The sequence below is a fragment of the Ipomoea triloba genome, chromosome 10 (assembly GCF_003576645.1).
Source record: "Ipomoea triloba cultivar NCNSP0323 chromosome 10, ASM357664v1".
NCBI classification, from domain to species: Eukaryota; Viridiplantae; Streptophyta; class Magnoliopsida; order Solanales; family Convolvulaceae; genus Ipomoea; species Ipomoea triloba.
This window is the reverse complement of record NC_044925.1, coordinates 2,003,104-2,014,945: the sequence shown is the minus strand read 5'-3', so window position 1 is coordinate 2,014,945 and position 11,842 is coordinate 2,003,104. Positions and strand designations below refer to the sequence as shown.

Genomic DNA, 11,842 nt, shown 5'->3' with positions numbered 1-11,842 from the left:
GATATATATAATGGTTATAAAATAAAAATGTTTATAACTTTTCACCAACAAGCATAATTGAAACAATTAATAAATATAAATACTCCTAAATAAAAAATAATGCACCTTATATCTCTTAATTATGCGTACAAAATGAAATTTTAATATTAGAGCTATCTGATTTAATTTAACCAACAGATTAAAATGGAATTTTTTTTTTCAAAAACCTTGCTTCCAGTATTTTCATGGTTGTTTATACATGGCCGATTAATATTTTTCACTCTTCATTAATCAATCAAACATTTTGTTTGGGACATAACTGAAGGCCGTCACCGTTGAATTAATATAATTAATCAATTACAAATTACGAACATTAATCATGAATTTTTATTTAATTTGTTCATTTATGTAATTTGTCACGTCCATTTTGTTTTTATATTTATTAACTTAATGTTTATTAATATTTGAAATTAATTATGTTGTCATATAATTATCAAAAAGAAGTAATCATAATAATATTAATCAATTTGACGATATTACCCCTAGATTTAACACCTATTTAACAGAAATTTTAACAAAGGAATATTTGTGGTCAAAAATAAAAGTTAGAGGACCATTTGTGGTCGAATTGAAAGTCGAGGACTAAAAGGAGTACTACCCCAATAGTCAAAGGACCATTTGTGGTATTAACTCATAAAAAAACTACTCGTCGATTGTTCAAGTGTTTAAAAATTTAAAGAAGTAAATTAAAAAACTTATCAATTGTTAAAGTCATATGAGGGTATAGTTATTCTAGGTTGAAGTTAATTCCCAAATGCCATGAAATGTTGATGGAATTCAACTATTCAAGTTCATATATGAAAAAAGTTTTAATGAACCAAACATTGCATAATTTAATTTTCCTCCACTTTTAAGAATTTTAGTTCGTTGGAAAATTTTTTTTTAAAAAATGTCACTTTTAGTCTTATGATTTTTGAGTATTTTAAATTTGGGTCCATGAATTTAAAAGTTGTCAATTTTAGTCCACAACTTTTTATTTTTTTTTTCAATTCCAGTCCATTTGGCCAAATTGTCGACAAGAAATTGCTAGAAATTTTTAATGAATTTATTAGTGTTAAACTGATGAGGGTAAAATTGTCTTTCCAATGATGCAACCAATTACAATTTCGGCAATAGCATTGCCAAATAGGTTTTTTAATTTCTTGCTATTAGATTGCCCACCGCAAAGATATGGTGGCGATCGGCAGAATGAATTACCCTAAAACGGAATCTAGGGCTTACTCGAGAGCTTGGCTGAAATCGAACCAATCAGTTGGTTATTGGGAAACAATGAACTAGACCAAGCTAGGTAAATTGAACTCCAAAATCAACCCGAAAAACTGATTCTCCAGCAAGTAGAGAGTGGCCAAACGGGTTAGGTTGTTAATGGACAATGACAGGGAGGTGGAGAAGTTATTGTGGGTGATGATGTATAAATGGGAGTGTAAAAGAGGGTGTGATATGTCGTTCCGCTGAGGATTGGGGTTATGGCACGTAATTGTATGAATTAAGAATACTAGACACTAGAGTATGTGAATCAACTAGAATCCAAGCAACTAATAACTGGAAGATGGAAATTAAAAGAAAGCAATTGACTAAGGAGTTAACTGTATGATAAGGGAATGAGCCAGATTAGGGGATTGTAATCTTGATGTTCCAATTAACTCAGAATTAGGGGAAAAAATAATTAACCTAGGGATTTATGGGCAATGCACATAAGAATTCAATTTAGCTACTTTCGTAATCAATAAACAGAATTAGACTACAATTGCCCCACTGTCGTGATGCATCAATTATAACCTTAAGCACCTAAGCATTGTAAGCCCCCAAAATTACCCCTATTCTCATAGTAGGAAAATTAGGTTTGAAATTGGTAAGGCTCGAGGTCTCCATCCAACTTTCGTTGTAATGAACCCTCTCCTAGACTAGCAATTAATTGTGGCCATCAATTAATAACAAGTAGAAGGCAATCCCCAAATCAACATAAACCCTAGGTAAAAGATTCAATCCCTTTATGCAATAATCACAAATTGAACATCAAGATTAACAATAACACCCTAATCCAAACCCATAAGCGAATTACTCACGCATGATTGAAGTAAACAAAGCAAAATAATAAATAACCATAAACATTGCAAGAAATATAAAGGGAAGAGAAACTTTACTGATAAAGAACAAATCCAACTTCAATCCGAGATTCCAAGCTTGAAATTAAATACTCTAATATAAAACTAATCTAAACTATGCTAGGAAAATATAAAGAGAAGGAAAAAATAATCTAAAGCTACTAGGGTTGGGAACTCTGTAAGGGAACTCCTTCAATTGTAGAGAATATGTAGAATATATAAGAGGTAGATGGGCCTTGGCCCATTAGGCAACTTCCAATTCTTTTCCAAATCGTATTCTTGTTTCCTTCCTTCCTTGTGATTTTCTTTTCTTCCAAAACTTGTCCAAAATGTTCCAAAATTCTTCCTTTGTTGCTCCTTGTAGATAATTCAACGGACAATATAACACACAAACAATTCCCAATTTCACTAGGATAAGGGAAATACAACTAAAATAAGGGGTGAATTATTGTACAAAATAGTAGATATCAGTTGGCAAGGTTGAGGCGGAAGAGGTTGGGTAAGGAAAAGATGCATGACATCGGGGATGAAGCCGGATAAGAAGTTGTTCTAAAAGTAAATGTTTCGAAAGTCGCATAGGGAGGAGAAAAAGATAGGGCGAAGACTAAGAGTCTGCAGGACAATGAGATTAGTGATAGTCCCCAGCGGGATTTTTCCAGAAAGACCTATTCTGGGAAGGTGAAACTCTGCAACAAATTTCTTGTCAGATCAGAGGAGCACCAAACCCCAAGCCAAGTTCTAGAAAAGAGAGTGGGCACCCACCGAAAAATAGGAGCGCCAAGAGTGCGGAGCAGTCAGGGGCAAGGTTAGCAGTTGTGGGTACAAGGAGGAAGAATATGCAAAGACAATTTTACCCTCATCAATAATAAATCCATTAAAAATTTTCAACGACTTCTCATCGGCAATTTAGCCGGATGAACTAAAATTGAATAGTTGTGCACTGTAATTTACAACTTTTAAACTCACGGATCCAAATTAAAAATATTTCAATAGTCATAGGACCAAAAGAGATATTTTCTTTCCAAATGCTATGAAAAAAAAAAAGAGAAGAAAAAAAAAAGATACCTAGTATAACTAAAGAAAATATTTTCTTCATATTTGAGGAATTCAAGTTCCTATATTTAGAAAAAAAATTAATGAACTGAACAAAGTATAATTTAATTTTCCTCCACTTTAGGAATTCTAGTTTGTTGGAAAAAATATTTTCAGCGAACCAAATCCCCCTTGTTTATATTAGTCCAAATTATTTGTTTTTAATATTTTATATTTTTTGCATTGATCACAAGCTAACTTTTAGGACCCGCCAACTAGTATGGTGGACCGACTTATAAGATACACTAACTGATATAAGGTAAGTTAAGTCCTGCAAAATATATAATTGCAATTAAAATATTATGCATCTTTATTTATTTGATTATGCATCTCTAATAAATTGAAGGTAAATACTATATTAATTGTATCAGTATAGAATATGTTATTCGTAAGAGATGAATACTCTATTAAGCGAATATATATAATATGTTAACTACATGTAATTAGGGATGACAATGGGTTGGTGTGGGTTGGGGAGGGCTACATCTACCACGCGACCCACCTTATATTTTCTCCACCCACCCCCATCCCCAACACGTATCGGGTGGACTTTTTCAAAACCCACCCCCACCACATTGGATGCGGGTGCCCGTACCTAGGGGTGAGCAAACGGTCAGTCGGTTACATAACCGACCGAATAACCGAATAATCGACATTGATTTTTGACATTCGTAACCGACCGAAACCGACCGAATGTGGTTCTATGACCGACCGAAAACCGACGGTCTGTTTTTGGTCGGTTACCAAAAAACCGAACATTAGTCAAAATTCAAAAGTCAAAAAAAAAATTAAATAAACATATACTTACATACATACTGCTTAGTGTTGTTGTTATTATTATTATTATTATTATATTACATAAACATACTTACGTACATACAGTTTATAGTTAACCAAACCCCCTTACATAAGCATACTGCATACATACTATTTACTGTTTTATTATTATTATTATTATTATTATTATTATTATTATTATATTACATAAACATACTTACCTAAATACTGTTTATAGTTAACCGAACCCCTTTACATAAGCATATATATATATATATATATATATATATATATATATATATATATATAATACTTTAAATATATATAAAATATTATGTCGGTGACCGATAACTGACCCCCTTAACCGAAAAATAACCGAAAAACCGAAAAAAAAAATTTAGACTAATAACCGTAACCGACCGATAACCGGTTCTTTCGGTCGATTTGGTTATCGGGCGGTTAACCGATATTTTGCTCATCCCTATCCGTACCCACCACTTATCATCTTATTAATTTTTTTCTAAAAAATAATATTTAAATTACTTACACATAATAAAATAATAAAATTCATTAGTTATACTAAAACAAAAATTAATAAAAATATTCAAATATAATAACTAAATTGTTAATTTTTAATAATAAACTTAGTAGTTTAAATATAACAATAGTAAAAAGTCACCTAAAGTTATAAAAACTTTTATAATAAACTACACTAGTGTTTTACCCGTGCAATGTACAGAAAAAATTTTGTTATTATGAATTTAAATAAAAAATTTTAAAAAATACAAATATATTCAAATATGCAATATAATAATATAGTTGAATTTTCATATATTTTGTCAAGTATCTATTATTATAGCATATAAAATTAAAATTTTTTATTATTAATATAATCTCTAATCATGTACATATTTATATAAATTTATAGAGAAAAATTTACATAATTAAATTGAATTATTCCTAATCTTATTTCATATATATTATAATTCTAACAATATGAATAATAACTAATAAGTAAATTATACTTATAAATTTAAAAAATTTAAATATTAAATTTTTGTATATGTGATTTAAAACTCTAATCAAATGCATTTTCTTATATGATTGTGTAATACAGTGTATATACAAATAATATTTATTAATATGTATATATGCAAAATTTTATAATATAATTTCTGTAATTGTAATTTATATTGATATATTATAATTAAAATAATTAAATTTAAAAATTAAAACTATTACGTAGCATTTTAATTTTGTATGATTAATATAATGCATAAGTATATGTATGCATTCATTTTTTAAAATATAAATATTTATGAATACACATTTTGTTAATTTTATAATTTTATTCTTAATTATATTTTATATTTTATTAATTATAATTAAGAAAATTACATTTTCAAATTAAAAGAATTTAATTTTTAAATTTATATGGATTAATGTAGTCCCTAACTATATTACATATTTTAAATACATTTAAATTTTTAATTAAGAGTATGAGTTTGGACATATTTTAAATTATTTTTAATAAGTAATCATTTTAGTAATTAACGTGTATAATTATGCCAGTAATCACAATTCTATAAAAATGTGTATATATTTTCATACTGTACAAAATACTATAAGTATAATATATGTCTACATAAATGGATAAAAAGAGAAATTGATATTTTTTGTATTATATAGATAGTGATAAATATTATATAATTTTTTTCCTTGAATGAAAAAGCATTCTTATTTAAAAATTTTACATTGATATATGGGTTTTGGACATAAAAAGCCTATAATATGAGTCATTCTTTTCATCAAATATTTGGACATATATTTTTTAGTTTCCGTTATATAAGTCTAACTTTATTGACTCTTATTAGTATAGTAGATATACAAGTTACTAGGGTTCAACTTTTGAAAATTAAGGTAGTACTCAAGTACTTTTGTTACATTACTTTGTGAAAAATACTATGTGAACTCCCAAATTATATTTTCAATTTTTACTCACTCTTAAATTTTTTATGTTAACAATTTCTAAGAACTCACATAATAAAAATAGCCTATCATTATTTTCCACATCAAAAAGTAAACATGAAAAAATAGTATTTAAGAATATGCATAATATCCTTTCAAAAAAAAAAAAAAAGAATATGCATAATATGGCACCCGATTGCACCCCACATGGGAGGGGTGGGTTCGTGCTTCAGTAGGGGCAATATTAATTTTTTGTGCTTTATTTGATTGAGAAAATAGCTATGTACATTGTAACAAATTCAATAGTATTACTAAAAAAAAAAAAGAATATGCATAGTACAACTCTTACTTTATAGAGCCAACTCAGCCACGCAGCCGTATTAATTAATATCAACAAGTTGCATGAACCAATTGCAAGAGAATTTTGGGCGAAGACTTCAGTAGAATATATATAAGTCGTCGATGAGAGGAATGAATACTGAATACTTCTGTCGCATTCTACGCGGCAAGCTTGATATTATGAGGGACTTCTTTCTTGTACGCAATAAGTAAAATTCTATTAAGGCTAAAGCTTTCATATCTCAACTCACAAAGATAGTAAAAGAATAAATCATGATCACTCAACAACTCATAAAATTGAAAAATAAGTGTAAGGATCATGTGTCATTGTTCATAATTAACATACAGAAACCCAGGATATTGTCAGTGAGCGCATCTACAATTAATCTAAATATTACTTCATTATAAACCTGCATTATAAAGGTTGAATTTGCAAAACTCCTAGCCTCTATGCAATAATATTGGATTCAATAATTACAAATTACAATAGAGTATATCTGTAAACTTTTATAGTGAGTTTATTTCGGGAGGGCAAAGATGAAGAGATCCCGTAATTGATTGCCAATTTGTCATGCCTGAACTGTGTACATTTAAAAGCACCACGACAATGGTAAACTATATAATATTTTAATCTATTTTTTTAATCTACAATTAATCTAAATATTACTTCATTATAAACTGAGGCATGTCACCATTCAAGTTTAGGGATTTTGTTGAGAAAATGGGACTTGCGTCCACTTTGTAAAATTGTATACATTTAGTTATTATATGAAATTCTTAAAGCATTAAGATATTTTCTCATTAATCCATTAAGTTTCTCGTTACCCCATAAAGTACTTAGAGAACAAGTTACATTGTGATTATAGTAGATATTACTCGTATATTGAACCTGAGAGCAAGTGAGAGATATACCACTATATCACCCTGCAAAATACTACAGCACTTACAACAGAATCAAAAGCAAGCAATTCAAAGGAACAACTATGGCCGGAGATTAGTCCTATTTTGATTCAATTTGCTAACAGTTATTGTAGGCAAGTTTGAGGCGAATGAGGTTGGGTAAGGAGAAGATGGCATTGGGGATGGAGCTGGAGAAGAAGTTGTCTTAAAGGTATATGTTCTGAAAGTCGCGTAGGGAGGAAAAAAGGATAGGGTGATTAGATGATAGGGCGGAGACAAAGAGTTCGCAGGCCAATGAGATTAGTGATAGTCTCGGGCTGGATTTTTCCGGTGAGACCTATTCCGGAGAGGTGCAACTCTACAACAAATTTCTTGTCAAGAGGAATACTGAACCCCAAGCCAAGTTCTAGAGAAGAGAGTGGGCACCCACGGGGCAGATAGGAGTGCAAAGAGCGTGGCGCAGTCAGAGACGAGGTCATCCGTTGTGGGTGTGAGGAGGAAGAAGATGCAAAGACAACTTTACCTTGAAGAATTCAACAATAATAAACACATTAAAAATTTCCAGAAACTTCTCCTCGGGAATTTGACCGGAAGAACTGAAATTGAAAAAAATTAAATATTTGTGAATTGAATTTAACAACTTTAATTTTAAACTCATGGATCCAAATTAAAAATACCCCAATAGTTATAGGACCAAAAGTGACATTTTTTTTTCCAAATGCAATGAAAAAAAAAAAAAGATACCTAATATAACTAAAAAAAAATTCCTCATATTTGAGGAATTCAAGTTCCCATGGAAACTTTTTTTAATGAACCAATTCAAACAAAGCATAATTTAATTTTCCACCACTTATAGGAATTTTAGTTCGTTGGAAAAAATATTTTCAGCGAACCAAACACCCCTTGTTGATATTAGTCCAAATTATTTGCTTTAATATTTTATATTTTTTTGCAATATTGACTATAGACTAACTTTTAGGACATGCCAACTAGTATGGTGGTCCGGTGGACCGACTTATCATATACACAAACTGATATAGGGTATGTAAGTTAAGACCCACAAAATATATACCTGCAATTAAAATATTATGCACCTTTAGTTAATTGATTTTGTGTCTCTAATAAACTAAAGGTATATACTATATTAGTTGTAGGTATAAATACATTAATTGCAACAAATACATAATCTGTTAAACGAAAATACATTATATACTTACTACATGTAAATAACCTGGACATAATTGACAATAGGCAGGATGGACCTTATTTCATGGTATAACTATTGGTCAAGACTAAAGAAATTTGACGCGCATATTTCGCAATCCAACCCATAGCCTGTCGTGGGGTAGACGAAAATTGGACATTTTTTGTGCAGCTAATGCCAATTTAGACAACCATTGACCATGTCAACTGTTGAGTCGGGTCGAAAACTAACGAAGTTGCAAGCTAATGTTGATAATTGCCAGCAAATTATATGATAGACCATGGTCCACAATGCATTGTGGACTATGGTAATGACTGATACTGTAGTTGTGTGAAAGGGTTGCGCGGAACAGAGGTCGTTTCATTCGTTCAACACAATGCAGTATCAATTCAACACAACTGCAGTATCAGTTCAACACAACTGCAGTTTAAAACGGATGAAATTGACTCTATTCTGCCTAACTGCAGTTTCCTTTCAACACAACTACAGTATCAGTTTAACACAACTGCAATATCAGCTATGATGTATGGTCCACGGTATAACAACTACCTATTTAATTTGTCGCAATCTACACGGCAAGCTTGTATGTGAGTTTTTGCTATAAATAGGTAACACATGGAGACCATTCTCATCTCAATCTCATCCCCATTATATTAATCATCAAATAATATACTATATATCTCCGATCCTATGGCGCTTTTCCGATTGGTTGTTGTTGTTGCTGCCCTTTTGGTGTTGGGGGCGTGGGCATCTCAAGCCACTGCCCATACCCTCCGCCATGTCAACAAGTTTACTAATGGTTTGTCCCCAAGACAACGTCGTCAACAGAGCACCGATGCCGAAACCGCCTACGACGAACAATACAGAATTCATAATGCTGTGAACTTTGAGCGGCCGAGTTCAAAGTCCCGGGAATCTGAAATTACAAAACCCATGGACAGGTTTAGAACTAAGCCTAATTCCCCATTTTCAAAACCCATCGGCATGTTTAATCAGCCTTCCCCATTTTCAAAACCCATCGGCATGTTTAGAACTAAGCCTAATTCCCCATTTTCAAAACCCATCGGCATGTTTAGAACTAAGCCTAATTCCCCATTTTCAAAACCCAGCATGTTTAGAACTAAGCCTAATTCCCCATTTTCAAAACCCATCGGCATGTTTAATCAGCCTTCCCCATTTTCAAAACCCATCGGCATGTTTAATCAGCCTTCCCCATTTTCAAAACCCATCGGCATGTTTAGAACTAAGCCTAATTCCCCATTTTCAAAACCCAGTGACATGTTTAAATCTCTGGAGACCCCAGTGGCTGAACAACCAGCACCGGTGAATTGGGGACTACCGCCACAAATGCCGTGATGAATTATATATCCTCATACTTGCATACTTGCATGGCTTCCTATTTCTGAATGTTTGTTTTTTATGTTCTATATATGCATGGTACGGTTGTCTCTACATTCTACTGTACTCATCACTATCTTTATTTCAGTTAATGGAGTTGAATAAACTACCTGTCGTTTAAGTTTTTGGTTGTCCACCATTGCACTTTTCCCCTCCTTCATATATAATTATTGATCACAGTTTGGATGCAAGTAAAATTGTAAAGTAGTTATCGAAATAGGAGTTTTGACTATACTCACCGGAATTTATTGTATATGTTAATGCAGGATTGACATATGCCACATACAAATAAAATAAAATAAATTAAAAAAAATCATGCTAGACGCACGGTAAAAAACAATTTTTTTTTTTTTTAAAGGAGAAACTTGCTAAAATTTGTAATAGAATAAGGTTTGAAATTAAAAAGAAAAAGAAAAAAATAAAACTAATCATACAAAAATTGTCCCTCAAGGAAGGGAAAAAATATTGTGTATATGCCATAGAGCATCGATCTAATGAATAAAAATCTCACATAAGACTTGTTTCTTGATGCAAAGTGGGGCCTGGGTTGGTGTGATTCATATCGCAAATACTATTAGGGGTTTGGGTTTGATTGGCTCAGTTTGATACTCAATCTCAAATCTAGATCGATTGTCTCAATTTAACTAGCCCTCTCATGGTGATCATTGTAAAAAATATAGTGGAATTTAAGTACGGGTTTAGAATGTTGTTCCACTGAGAATTGGAGTTTATGACACGTACTTGCGGGACAATATACTCACTAGACGCCAAGACTTACGGTCCATGAGAATCCAAGCAATCATTCAGAATAAATCATAATGATAACAATGATAAAATAGCTAAATAAGGAGCTAACAATAATGAATCTAAACAAGGGAATTGGTTAAGGATAACCACCTCAGCTATGAACAACCTAAGGAAATTCGGGACAAATACCCGATTCAAGTAGTCATCCACAATGCGCATTAGAATAAAAGATCTGTCGATCTAGATTTTATCATGTAATTTATAGATTTCATTTTCCTTAGCTAGTTCTTAATCAAAGCTAAGTCTTTCTTATTTCTTTTGCATTTTCTTTCTTCCAGATGAATAGCTAGATTCAATTAGAGATTGAATTAAATCATCGTTTGTGATTGATGCTATATGATTGAATTGAGTTATGAGCTAGTGTAATGACTAGAAGATGGTTGTAAATGTGAGTTTGGTGGTTTGTATTGACTCTTGTATGCCTGTGACCAAATTATGCAAGAGGTATATGGATACAGTGTTATCGCTATGAGAATATAGGAACACCATAGCCACACCTCTCACTAGTCTAACTCTCCTTTGAGAAAAGGGAGTTGGTAGGAGACATGAACACGTATATAATAAAATGTTTCAATTGGCTTGAGTCACCACGAGAGTGGAGCTGAATTCCAATTGAGAATCCAATGTCCACGAGAGTGGCATTGGCATTTAGTATTGTCTCCCTAGTTCCCTTGTCAATGCACTATATGAGCTCTATCTAAGGATACAATTAAGTGACAGAGTCCAAGCTCTTAATTTTACTATTGATTGTTAATCCTTACTTGATCTTTCATTACAATTTGATTTTCATTTTCTTTATTTTTCTCTTAGTACATGAAACACATCTATTTTCCTTTGGACTAGTTTCCAAACACTCTACACTCTTGTGCTTAACCACTTGCGTACTATTTAACACCCTTTTAGTCCACTCTTTGAGACGATATCCGATGTGAGGATACCGTCTCACACGCACTCCGCCATTCCTTCACCTACCTTACTCAACTTAAGTAATATATATATATATATAGCACTTAGGTGTATGTAATGCTGAGTAATTAACTTACCAAGACAAATATTAATTAATTTCTAAAAAATCTAATTTATTATGGAGTATATACAAGTTACTAGGGTTCAACTTTTGAAAATTAAGGTTGTACCCAAGTACTTTTGTTACATTACTTTATAGAGCCAACTCATCTAAGCAGCGGTATTAATATCAACAAGTTGCATGAGA

The 11,842-nt window shown here is 31.7% G+C and overlaps 1 protein-coding gene across 1 annotated transcript; it reads left to right on the top strand.

The window, feature by feature from the left end:
- Positions 1–9,070: 9,070 nt before the first annotated feature.
- On the top strand, positions 9,071–9,948 carry LOC116032797. The gene is made up of 2 exons (XM_031275515.1): positions 9,071–9,410; positions 9,621–9,948. The coding sequence occupies exons 1-2, from the start codon at positions 9,115–9,117 to the stop codon at positions 9,778–9,780; spliced, it is 456 nt and encodes a 151-aa protein (XP_031131375.1). The 5' UTR covers positions 9,071–9,114; the 3' UTR covers positions 9,781–9,948.
- The last annotated feature ends 1,894 nt before the right edge of the window (positions 9,949–11,842 follow it).

Excerpts from the sequence above, each read along its gene's own strand:
- LOC116032797 (XM_031275515.1), top strand. The coding sequence starts at position 9,115 with ATGGCGCTTTTCCGATTGGTTGTTGTTGTTGCTGCCCTTTTGGTGTTG. Across the intron at positions 9,411-9,620 it reads TTTTCAAAACCCATCGGCAT|GTTTAATCAGCCTTCCCCAT; the intron begins GTTTAATCAGCC and ends ACCCATCGGCAT.